Source organism: Saccoglossus kowalevskii, chromosome 21 (assembly GCF_978046115.1).
Source record: "Saccoglossus kowalevskii chromosome 21, keSacKowa6.1, whole genome shotgun sequence".
In the NCBI taxonomy this organism is placed as follows: Eukaryota; Metazoa; Hemichordata; class Enteropneusta; family Harrimaniidae; genus Saccoglossus; species Saccoglossus kowalevskii.
Window position 1 is genome coordinate 20,490,825 of NC_140661.1, and position 13,243 is coordinate 20,504,067.

Here is a 13,243-nt window from a genome sequence, read left to right on the forward strand (position 1 = left end):
TGACTTGATGGTGACAAATTGGGACATTTTTTCAGGACTGAGACATAACTGTGTCTTCCAGGATACCTGTTTTAGTTGGTATAGATAACAAACTCAAATGTAGTAGCAAACTCCACTGTGAGCAATTCCCATTTCAATTAAAGAATTAAAGATATCATCACGAAATTAACAAATTTGAAAGAGGTCAACCTGTATGTATAATATCAAGGCAGTAGGACTTTCACAGTTAACTTCTTGAGAAGTTTGTTGCCAGTTCCTGATACTTTGGGTTGGAAACCCCATGGTCAACTACATGTGCTTCTACCAACTATAGTATTCTACATGGTGAAGTCGCCATGTCTCCATAGCCGTGCTGCAACTTGTTTGTCAAACCGTCATCGAGACAAAATACCTAGGAGATTGTCAAACCACCATCAAGACATTAAATCGTGTGATTCAACGAACACTGTGCATGGAACTGAGTCAACTACAAAAATAGCATCTGACGTTGCACTGTTATTTCTACGTTACTGCGTTCGTCGTTATGGTACAGTGACTGATGTTAACAGTCTACAAGTGACGACATAAAACGTTATTTACTTGTATTTTCAGATTATGTATTGATTAAGTTGTTTGGGGCATTAACCATGGTTGTTTGCGTTTAAATGATAATGTAATTGTTGCTTTAATTATTTGTGGTCAAACTTGATGATTTGCATTACAAATATTATTTGAGATTATTTTATATTAAATATTTCGTTGACCACATATACTTGTGTTTCTTTAAGTGCGTTCATGTTTGTTGCCGGTGTGTGTGTTCTATCCCAAGGTTCTACGCTGGCGTTACTGTGTGTGATCATATACCAATATCAATATATCTTTACATTATTTACTTTGTGTATTTTGGGGTAAAGAACCCAACCACAAGGTCGGTGACTGTACTTTATTTAGGCCATTGCATTTCTGTATGACGTTTGGCGATTCTACCACACCATAATACTTCACCGTATAATTTACCTTGTGACAGTGTAGTAGACATAATATTTCATATTTAGCAATTTGTTTAAATATATACTGTCGACGGACTGCAATTTAAAAAGTTTAGATATAGTTGATCTGTCATTCCTCTTTGTACACCATTTACTTGTGTTGCGTTGTGTTATACTGTTCCTCAAAAATGTTGATGAATTGAGGGTGATGATTGATTGAATGAGTCTTTATTTGTATTGCATGATTATTAGGTATATGCTGCCGAACGTGACGACCCCCCTCCCGTCTTTGAAGGCGAGTACACATTTATGTAATTCATCACTAATATAATAATGAATTCTGCAAACAGAAAATAAAATAAAATGGTCCTCAACAAAAGTTAGGCAACGACAGCGACAGCGTACGGTTCGATTCACGTACAATTCGCGTACGATTCACTTTCGCATATGAGAATGCATGGGAGAATGTCTCAAAAGGCAATGAATGTAAATAAAAACATCGTCAACGTCCTTGGGTCATACATTGAGACTATATTTTTCATATGTGATTCATGATCTTTCAAATAAATGTATGCGTTTTCTCGTGTGTTTCTATAGCTGTTTTATAGCTATTTGGGCTCACGTGATTTCTGATCTGGGAATATTTATAACCATGATTTCCTCAAAAAATAGGTCGATCTCTCCTGACGAACATTATTATACATGGGCTCAAATTGTTATCTACATTTGTGTGAATTACTACTTCATGATTTAAAACGGCAAACCACATAAAACAACATTCAGTGGTTTAGTTTAGTAGTGGGGTTAGTTTGATGTTACAGCAGACATAGTCAGGTACACATATTCATGCCGTGGTTTACTACAAATTCTAAAAAATAGTTTTGAGAGATGAATTAATTCTCGTTATACTAAATTGCCAAATTTATATAGCACAGAATTATATAAATTCTGCAAGAAAAAGAAACCTTATCTTGAGCTTTCAAGGATATCGAAGATGAATTTGATCTCGGCCAGCTTGGTAAAACAATTACATTTTATCAATATAGGGACAACTGCAAAATGCTAATTGCAGAAAAGTCCAACACTCGCATGGATGCGAGGCGACACATTTTGTCGTCACTTTTGCCTGAAATTAATGGTAGAGAACGTGCTCAAGATTGTGTTGTGCTCTGAATGTTAAATACATAGGATATATTGACGAGGGCATACTGCATATCAGTAAAGGTGTTTAGAATTATCGACCTTGCAAAGTGCAGAGGTCGCCAAGGACACTCGAATTGGAGCATGAATTAAAATTCCCTAATTAAATAGTTTGCCCTTTCCGAGCAACTGACACCATGAAATATGCACATTGTCAAATTATATAAGCATCTAACTAGGTTAAAGTAGAATTAATATTACTGCAACCATTTGGAGACAAATTCTATAATGTAAGATTGTTTTTGTAAATTGATGTCGAAAGCTGAAATGGTAAAACTAAGTGGATAGGCAATTATAACTTTATAGGTAGCAGTTGTTCAGATTGGTATTCATATAAATTCATAATATAAAATTATCTTCCATGCATAGAAAAACAAGGGTAAGAAACAAATCGTACATTCGTTGTCACATTTTTATCTATGTATACTAATTAAACCTGTGGCATAGCTGTTGTAAAATTTGTCACAAGGGGTACGTTTTCAATAAAAGTACCATTAACATTGCCCTTTGGAAAAAAGTCACACACCACATATACCCACTGGCCTTCAGCAATTCCACAACCAACCCATGTGGTATTTCTCCAGACGACTTGAGTAAAAAAATCTGTAAATTAGAAAAAAATATACACTCAATATGTGTCATCGTAACACTGAACTCAGCACCTGTCGTTTGTTTGTTTCGATTGGAAGTCACGATCAACATAGTTTCAGCTGTGACATTTTCACGGTTACTATGCCATATCGGTAGTAACATTTCGTGTTAAACGACACGTAATGAAACCATATTTGTCATGGTTATATGATGAATTTAATCTATTTGTTTGATGCTTTACAATAGTACCGTTCAAATAAATGCACTTAGTTAAAATGCGTAACTTTATTTTGTATTTGTGTGTGTGACCCCTCGGCATAACCATACGGTCGCTATATGGGGAGTCTGTGATGAAGTCACACTCATTTTGGATACCAGGGTATTATATGAATTCCAAGTTTGCTGCGCTTTGTCACCATGTTGTTGTAATTGTCTTTTTCCGACTTCTTGTCCTTGTGCTATTTCATGGATTGACGTGAATTGGTGTACACGACGGGGACACTAATGTAGTTTGGCGGCCATATTGGATTACAATTAACAAAAAGGAAATGTGTGACTGTTTACGGTTAGTCACAAAGTTTGATTGCAAATTCGGATTCATATTTAAACAGTACACGCGTAGTTTTGTATTGTTGTTGGCATCTCCACATTCAACTTCTTAACATAATAATAAATAATTTAGACCAGTCACATGATTGTTATGCCTTGATTTTTGGATTTTTGTTAAAAGATCTGAAGATGTAAGGTATGTCAGATGGTCATCTTGCTAATACATTTCAAGTATTACTAAAGTGTTACTGCCTTAGAATTAATAGATATGCATACTAAACAACTCTAATGAATGTGTAACAACTCACCAGTGAGAGCACTAGGCTTCGGTTCATTCAAGTTATAGAACTGTATTTGTTGGTACCAATAGGCAACGGTTTCCATACCTAAATATATTCAGGAAATAAACTTTCTGAAAAAATAACTTGTGATATAACATGTAATATTCGTAAACTTGCAAGAATGTGAGAGAAATAGTTCAGTAGTAAGATAACGTAATGTCAATAAAGGTTACTGCTACATAATTGATTGCAGATGACAGAATCGTGATTCCAGTGATGTTTGATGATTTCAATTACATTTTTGTTTCAATGTGTTCTTAATACATTTATTTCAACTACGATCGATAGTCATATTCAATAAATACATATAATTGAAAATTAAGAGTATTTTTTGGCATTAGTAGGATGAAAATGTCTTCTGATGATAGAATGGAACAAATGCAAATTGAAATTTCAGAAAAGGCGAGAAAGCATTACTGTCATAAGTATCAATACAATCGTTACTGACTAATATATTTACTATGAAACTTATGATCCTTATTGGAAACGAACACCTAACTAAAAGTCTCATTCTTTATAGAATTGGTCAATTTTATATATTGGTCAAGGGATGATACATCAAAAATTAGAAACGCAAGATGATCTTTACCTGTTACTGCTGAAAAATAATTCATGTGATATATTTCATAGTTTCTACCAAAAGGCAAACATTGACAAGAAGGTATTGATGGTAATCCGTGTTTTAAGGCAGCTTCAGCATATACACTTGCTACACCTGACAGTACGATATCCAAAGACAAAGGTGGTACGCCATGGATACATCGATAGTAGTTAAGTGCTTCCAATAACTGGAATTTGTATTCACCGATGCTATCACGTCCTGTTTCTAGATTCGGCATTGTGCATGTGTTATTTCCCGCCATTTCTGAAAGTAAACATGGTTTTGAATAAAGCCCACAAATAAGTTTTTTTTCACAACATTCACCAAATTATTAATATCATTTATGTCAAATATATTTATGAAATTGTTGACAGTAGAACAACCTTTGTTCATTATTAGGGGTTCTCGTGGACTTGTATCATTTTTCTGTTCGCATTTGACATTATTTCAAATAAAAAGGCGAATGAAAACATTAATTTTTCTAATCGCGATTATTTCAACCCTCATAACTCTCATTGCTATCATAGCAATTTGCCTAGTCCCCTAAAAAAATGTGAGCTGGTGCAATTTCTAAATGTACTTGTAACACGTGCTTTGTTGAAATTATTCTTACCTTCGGAATTACAATTAACTTCATCACTAGAATCCAGACAATCAATTTTACCATCACATATTTTGTGTGATGACATGCATATTTGACCGTATGAACACGTATAAGGGTGATCAGGGGGACAATCTCCGCTATAAATAGCAGCTGTCAAACACAAAAATAAAAATAAAAACAGTGTTAATTGATTAAAGTGTATGCATCCTCTCAAAAGATCAAGACGTCGTATACGTTATCTACTGCAAAAGTTGAAGCACTGAAAATTGTACGTACTCATTTTTTTAAGATTCACAATTAAAAAAATAACATCAAAATTGTTGACAGAGGAGAAATAACAATTGTTTCATGGTTTCCAGACGAAATTCGATAAGCGGTCAAAACCGTTTAATGGCCAGCAAACCATGTGACCATTATTTTACTGTTGTCATTTCCCATTCGTGTGTACACTACAGATCTGCTGTACAGCATGATTTTGACAATATGTCACGATTGGAATAAGTAATTGAAGTATTTCTCTTCTAATTCAACCCAATCAAAACTACAGTCACGTATACGAACATATAAACATGTGATTTACTCTCACAACTCGCCTTCTTCTTTACGCCACTTATATAAGACGTATAATATACAGACAAATATAGCCAACTATGTATAAAATATTTTCGGGCACAAATATGTCACCATTCAGGTTAAGTAACTAAAATGACAGGCACATATATGAACATAAAACCTTGCTCCACGTTACATGGTTTACCATTTTCTTCAAATCAAATACTGGGTTATGAAACCACTGGTATTGCTATTAGAGACATCTAGTCATCATGAATATCACGAATATAATGTAATTTAACAGCTGTTTTTTGTGTGTGGATCTGGTATGTTTTCTACATACAACACTCGTAATAGCCATGGAACCTCTGGGTGAACAGCAAATTTGTACAATATCTAGCTTCTAGTTTACAATCCTATATAGTAACATGATTAATCCTGGACCTATTTAAATGAAGCACATTTGTACTGGTTGTATAACTAAAATAAAAAGCTTAGTGTCATTTTAAGAATTATTTATTGAAATCGTCATTTTTCAACTTAAATCAACCTTTTAGAGTAGCATCGACATTTTTATTTACTCGACATTTACATTATTGTTAGCGATCTCAACAAAAAAGATAATATCGTGAGTAATCAGATTGTCGTTTTCTTTTTTGTACATCACTTGTAATACTCACGCTTCAAAATCCCACTTCCAATAATCACCTTTGACAGTAACACCTGTCAACAAAATGGAATGACTATACATGAAAAGACTGATACATCTAAGACAATGAAGAAGAGACACATAAATCATGGTTTTATCCTAAATAAATGTTACAAAAGTAGCTATTTATGCGTTGTTACAATATGTTGTGTGCTATGATAATGGCATTTTCAGTTTCACCATCCCACCTCTATCTGTATATCAACTTTAACATGGCCTATTTACATATCATCAATCTTGTTTATAATTATAAAGAAGAATTACTCGGTAAGTATATAAATGTACGAACCAACAATATGTAATCTGCACATTTCATCTTCAACATGTTTTTGTTAGTCAGGATCTTTGAAATTCTACCAAAAAAAACACATCAATTTGGTTAACTTTGGTTAATTTCAATTTGATTCATATAGACATGATGTTAATCAACATGAAATATTGGTGATTTGCCATTGCGTTCACCTGCGGTGATGGCTTGACTCTATTTAGCTGCTGCTCATAGGTAGTGAATACACATAAATTGTCAGTATGAATATGAATTGTTTTTAGAATATGTTTTATATTTAGAATATGTTTAGGGTGTTTATAATATGCGGGTATGCTTTTATCTCTTCTTTAAAAGTGCAGACATTAATCTACTATCCCATTTCTGCGTCTTATGGATACAATAGGCTGCTCTGTCATTGCTTGCAAATATATTATTCTTGACAGAATGCTGATTTTCGTCAACCTATCTCACGATGCAGCGTAATATTTGTTGATCTCTTGGTTGTTCAATTATGGCTACAATTTGTGTGGCAGGTGTTGGTTATTGAGTCATTGTTTAGACACCCTGACGCTTGAAATGGTATGGTCCAAATTAAAATTTGATATGGCGGTGTCTTCTAAAAATATGGCATCAAAATGAATTCTGTTTGTTTATTACTGTTGTAGATTTTGAGTACCACTAAATATGATGTCGAGAATATATGGTATTCTGAACAAACTTTATTAATTATTGCTGGCAATATTCCAATATGAATTGGGAGCAAACTGTGACACCAAATCTAGTAGATGTATTGTTACGCTTCTAAAATAATGTTTTCAACTGTCTTGAAACAGATTAAAATATAAGGATATGGATTGTGAAATATTAAGATGAAATGGTGTCAACAAAATTAATTTGTATATAGTAAATTCATTTTAAAGAATTCAGTGAAAATATTACAAAATAATATAAATTAAATAGAAATATGTGTATTTTTGTATGTGGAGACTTGGCTGGTCCACTCAAAAATATAAAGTTGTGAGGTCTGCAGATCTTTTCTTTTTTTAATTTTTTTATTTGGGAAAAAACTGGTATTTTACAGACTGCAATCAATAAAACACTCACAGTGCAAGGCTAGTTCTCCAACATGTCTGTTCTCTTGCTTGAGTGTGAAAGTACATGGTTTAGTGACTACCTCCTATTTTTTTAAATATTAGAATTTCTTTTTTTTGGGAGGGTTCTTCTATAAAAATAGAACATACCCATTTTAACACGTAGCCAGGGTAGTGAAATTAAACGGTACCCACCGAAAAATACACAGGGTCAGAACCCTGACCAACATATTGAAATAAAGTCCAAGATTGGTCGGTTATGTACGTACTTATCCAAAATGAATTCATAACCATTTTAACACGTAGCCAGGGTAATGAACCAATGCATTGCCTGATATTAAATGTTAACTAACGTCTTAGACCATAAGTATAAGAATTCAGTAATTTTAATGAAAAAAAAAGTACATTTATCTTAGTAATAGTGACACCTGTTGTTTAGTGTGATGAACCCCCACGGTTGGGTACAGGAGCATAGAAGTTTATAATTAAAATTGTTTTCCATAAGAAAAATGAAACCATCATACATGGCCTTATAAACAGCCTTTTACTTCATAGTGGGGTGGGTGGAGTAAAGCTGTGATTATTTTTATTACTTTCTGACCATCTAGTTTGCCATTTACCATGTCCATATAAACTAAAGCTCCAGCCAATATCAGATTTGACTACTTGTTTCAAGCTATGGCACTTGGAAATGAGTGTTGTGACATGTGGCAAATGTCCAACTGTCTTGGTTAATAAGATTGCTATATTTCAACTAGAAACAGGTAAACCAGTATACCTGTATGTACGAAGCCAGTGAATGTTATTCAAGCCAAAGAAACTGCATCTATTTATATAAATACACATGGACAGAGAATATTTTCTTGGAGCACTAAATGTGACAATTGCCCTACTGTCTGTGATAAATATACCACACCAGCTACATAGTGCCCGACGAGGAGTTGGGTAGGTAGTGAAGAAAAACATTGACTGAAGCCTGGCAGAGGACTGAATTGTTGTCAACAGCAACAAACATACTGGGAAAGTCAAAGACAGTGAAAAAACAAACAAAAAAAACACACAGGCATATAAATACTAACTTTCTAGGATCTTTATTGACTCCAAGTAATCCAGAGTAGAACGAGATGAATCAACGCTATACTCCGCCATCTTTATTTTAATATTAAATGCAATCATTATTCTGTAGGGGACAACGGGTCATAACTTGAGGGGAGTTAACACCCATGATTTTTAAAATTCCTTGATCAATAAGAGTCTAAGTTACAGGGAACATTATTTTCAATTTTCAGTGGACCAATAAATGCATTTGACAGGAAAATAGAAAAACTCTACCACAACAGCAATTAGAACAGCTTGCTGCATTATAAGTATCACTTCCCTGTCAAATTAGTGGTTCATGCTTATTTGAATCTGAACATAACAGGCCAATTCTATCACACCTTGCTAGGCTTGAACTTCCATCCAATCAGAGCATTCCAAATGAACATGATTCTCCACAATACTAGAGGGCGCTCTGACCACAACATTGCCATGATCTAAATAAAAAGAACTGAATGTCCACAGTTATGTCTGTAGGTGTACCTTACCTGCATGCAAAATAAAGTCCAAGATTGGTCGGTTATGTACGTACTTATCCAGAGTGAATTCATACCCATTTTAACACGTAGCCAGGGTAGTGAAATTAAACGGTACCCACCGAAAAATACACAGGGTCAACACCCTGACCAACACATTGAAATAAAGTCCAAGATTGGTCGGTTATGTACGTACTTATCCAAAATGAATTCATACCCATTTTAACATGTAGCCAGGGTAGTGAAATTAAACGGTACCCACCGAAAAATACACAGGGTCAGAACCCTGACCAACATATTGAAATAAAGTCCAAGATTGGTCGGTTATGTACATACTTATCCAAAATAAATTCATACCCATTTTAACACGTAGCCAGGGTAGTGAAATTAAACGGTACCCACCGAAAAATACACAGGGTCAGAACCCTGACCAACATATTGAAATAAAGTCCAAGATTGTCGGTTATGTACGTACTTATCCAAAATGAATTCATAACCATTTTAACACGTAGCCAGGGTAATGAACCAATGCATTGCCTGATATTAAATGTTAACTAACGTCTTAGACCATAAGTATAAGAATTCAGTAATTTTAATGAAAAAAAAGTACATTTATCTTAGTAATAGTGACACCTGTTGTTTAGTGTGATGAACCCCCACGGTTGGGTACAGGAGCATAGAAGTTTATAATTAAAATTGTTTTCCATAAGAAAAATGAAACCATCATACATGGCCTTATAAACAGCCTTTTACTTCATGGTGGGGTGGGTGGAGTAAAGCTGTGATTATTTTTATTACTTTCTGACCATCTAGTTTGCCATTTACCATGTCCATATAAACTAAAGCTCCAGCCAATATCAGATTTGACTACTTGTTTCAAGCTATGGCACTTGGAAATGAGTGTTGTGACATGTGGCAAATGTCCAACTGTCTTGGTTAATAAGATTGGCTATATTTCAACTAGAAACAGGTAAACCAGTATACCTGTATGTACGAAGCCAGTGAATGTTATTCAAGCCAAAGAAACTGCATCTATTTATATAAATACACATTGACAGAGAATATTTTCTTGGAGCACTAAATGTGACAATTGCCCTACTGTCTGTGATAAATATACCACACCAGCTACATAGTGCCCGACGAGGAGTTGGGTAGGTAGTGAAGAAAAACATTGACTGAAGCCTGGCAGAGGACTGAATTGTTGTCAACAGCAACAAACATACTGGGAAAGTCAAAGACAGTGAAAAAACAAACAAACAAAAACACACAGGCATATAAATACTAACTTTCTAGGATCTTTATTGACTCCAAGTAATCCAGAGTAGAACGAGATGAATCAACGCTATACTCCGCCATCTTTATTTTAATATTAAATGCAACCATTATTCTGTAGGGGACAACGGGTCATAACTTGAGGGGAGTTAACACCCATGACTTTTAAAATTCCTTGATCAATAAGAGTCTAAGTTACAGGGAACATTATTTTCATTTTTCAGTGGACCAATAAATGCATTTGACAGGAAAATAGAAAAACTCTACCACAACAGCAATTAGAACAGCTTGCTGCATTATAAGTATCACTTCCCTGTCAAATTAGTGGTTCATGCTTATTTGAATCTGAACATAACAGGCCAATTCTATCACACCTTGCTAGGCTTGAACTTCCATCCAATCAGAGCATTCCAAATGAACATGATTCTCCACAATACTAGAGGGCGCTCTGACCACAACATTGCCATGATCTAAATAAAAAGAACTGAATGTCCACAGTTATGTCTGTAGGTGTACCTTACCTGCATGCAAAATAAAGTCCAAGATTGGTCGGTTATGTACGTACTTATCCAGAGTGAATTCATACCCATTTTAACACGTAGCCAGGGTAGTGAAATTAAACGGTACCCACCGAAAAATACACAGGGTCAACACCCTGACCAACATATTGAAATAAAGTCCAAGATTGGTCGGTTATGTACGTACTTATCCAAAATGAATTCATACCCATTTTAACACGTAGCCAGGGTAATGAACCAATGCATTGCCTGATATTAAATGTTAACTAACGTCTTAGACCATAAGTATAAGAATTCAGTAATTTTAATGAAAAAAAAGTACATTTATCTTAGTAATAGTGACACCTGTTGTTTAGTGTGGTGAACCCCCACGGTTGGGTACAGGAGCATAGAAGTTTATAATTAAAATTGTTTTCCATAAGAAAAATGAAACCATCATACATGGCCTTATAAACAGCCTTTTACTTCATAGTGGGGTGGGTGGAGTAAAGCTGTGATTATTTTTATTACTTTCTGACCATCTAGTTTGCCATTTACCATGTCCATATAAACTAAAGCTCCAGCCAATATCAGATTTGACTACTTGTTTCAAGCTATGGCACTTGGAAATGAGTGTTGTGACATGTGGCAAATGTCCAACTGTCTTGGTTAATAAGATTGGCTATATTTCAACTAGAAACAGGTAAACCAGTATACCTGTATGTACGAAGCCAGTGAATGTTATTCAAGCCAAAGAAACTGCATCTATTTATATAAATACACATGGACAGAGAAAATTTTCTTGGAGCACTAAATGTGACAATTGCCCTACTGTCTGTGATAAATATACCACACCAGCTACATAGTGCCCGACGAGGAGTTGGGTAGGTAGTGAAGAAAAACATTGACTGAAGCCTGGCAGAGGACTGAATTGTTGTCAACAGCAACAAACATACTGGGAAAGTCAAAGACAGTGAAAAAACAAACAAAAAAAACACACAGGCATATAAATACTAACTTTCTAGGATCTTTATTGACTCCAAGTAATCCAGAGTAGAACGAGATGAATCAACGCTATACTCCGCCATCTTTATTTTAATATTAGATGCAACCATTATTCTGTAGGGGACAACGGGTCATAACTTGAGGGGAGTTAACACCCATGATTTTTAAAATGCCTTGATCAATAAGAGTCTAAGTTACAGGGAACATTATTTTCATTTTTCAGTGGACCAATAAATGCATTTGACAGGACAATAGAAAAACTCTACCACAACAGCAATTAGAACAGCTTGCTGCATTATAAGTATCACTTCCCTGTCAAATTAGTGGTTCATGCTTATTTGAATCTGAACATAACAGGCCAATTCTATCACACCTTGCTAGGCTTGAACTTCCATCCAATCAGAGCATTCCAAATGAACATGATTCTCCACAATACTAGAGGGCGCTCTGACCGCAAAATTGCCATGATCTAAATAAAAAGAACTGAATGTCCACAGTTATGTCTGTAGGTGTACCTTACCTGCATGCAAAGTAAAGTCCAAGATTGGTCGGTTATGTACGTACTTATCCAGAGTGAATTCATACCCATTTTAACACGTAGCCAGGGTAGTGAAATTAAACGGTACCCACCGAAAAATACACAGGGTCAACACCCTGACCAACATATTGAAATAAAGTCCAAGATTGGTCGGTTATGTACGTACTTATCCAGAGTGAATTCATACCCATTTTAACACGTAGCCAGGGTAGTGAAATTAAACGGTACCCACCGAAAAATACACAGGGTCAACACCCTGACCAACATATTGAAATAAAGTCCAAGATTGGTCGGTTATGTACGTACTTATCCAAAATGAATTCATACCCATTTTAACACGTAGCCAGGGTAGTGAAATTAAACGGTACCCACCGAAAAATACACAGGGTCAGAACCCTGACCAACATATTGAAATAAAGTCCAAGATTGGTCGGTTATGTACGTACTTATCCAAAATGAATTCATAACCATTTTAACACGTAGCCAGGGTAATGAACCAATGCATTGCCTGATATTAAATGTTAACTAACGTCTTAGACCATAAGTATAAGAATTCAGTAATTTTAATGAAAAAAAAGTACATTTATCTTAGTAATAGTGACACCTGTTGTTTAGTGTGGTGAACCCCCACGGTTGGGTACAGGAGCATAGAAGTTTATAATTAAAATTGTTTTCCATAAGAAAAATGAAACCATCATACATGGCCTTATAAACAGCCTTTTACTTCATAGTGGGGTGGGTGGAGTAAAGCTGTGATTATTTGTATTACTTTCTGACCATCTAGTTTGCCATTTACCATGTCCATATAAACTAAAGCTCCAGCCAATATCAGATTTGACTACTTGTTTCAAGCTATGGCACTTGGAAATGAGTGTTGTGACAT

General features: G+C 35.0%; 1 protein-coding gene across 1 annotated transcript in view; it reads right to left on the reverse strand.

Annotated features, from left to right (window-relative positions):
• Positions 1-2,562: 2,562 nt before the first annotated feature.
• The window catches only part of LOC144349704 (Golgi-associated plant pathogenesis-related protein 1-like), a 63,188-nt gene continuing 52,507 nt past the window's right edge, over positions 2,563-13,243 (reverse strand). Inside the window, exons 2-7 of the mRNA XM_085494842.1 lie at positions 6,405-6,468; positions 6,087-6,129; positions 4,864-5,004; positions 4,239-4,514; positions 3,617-3,694; positions 2,563-2,771 (exon numbers count right to left, since the gene is read on the reverse strand). Coding sequence (XP_085350968.1) covers positions 2,599-2,771; positions 3,617-3,694; positions 4,239-4,514; positions 4,864-5,004; positions 6,087-6,129; positions 6,405-6,440 — 747 coding nt within the window. The 5' untranslated portion in view covers positions 6,441-6,468 and the 3' untranslated portion in view covers positions 2,563-2,598. The remainder of the gene's footprint in view (positions 2,772-3,616; positions 3,695-4,238; positions 4,515-4,863; positions 5,005-6,086; positions 6,130-6,404; positions 6,469-13,243) is intronic.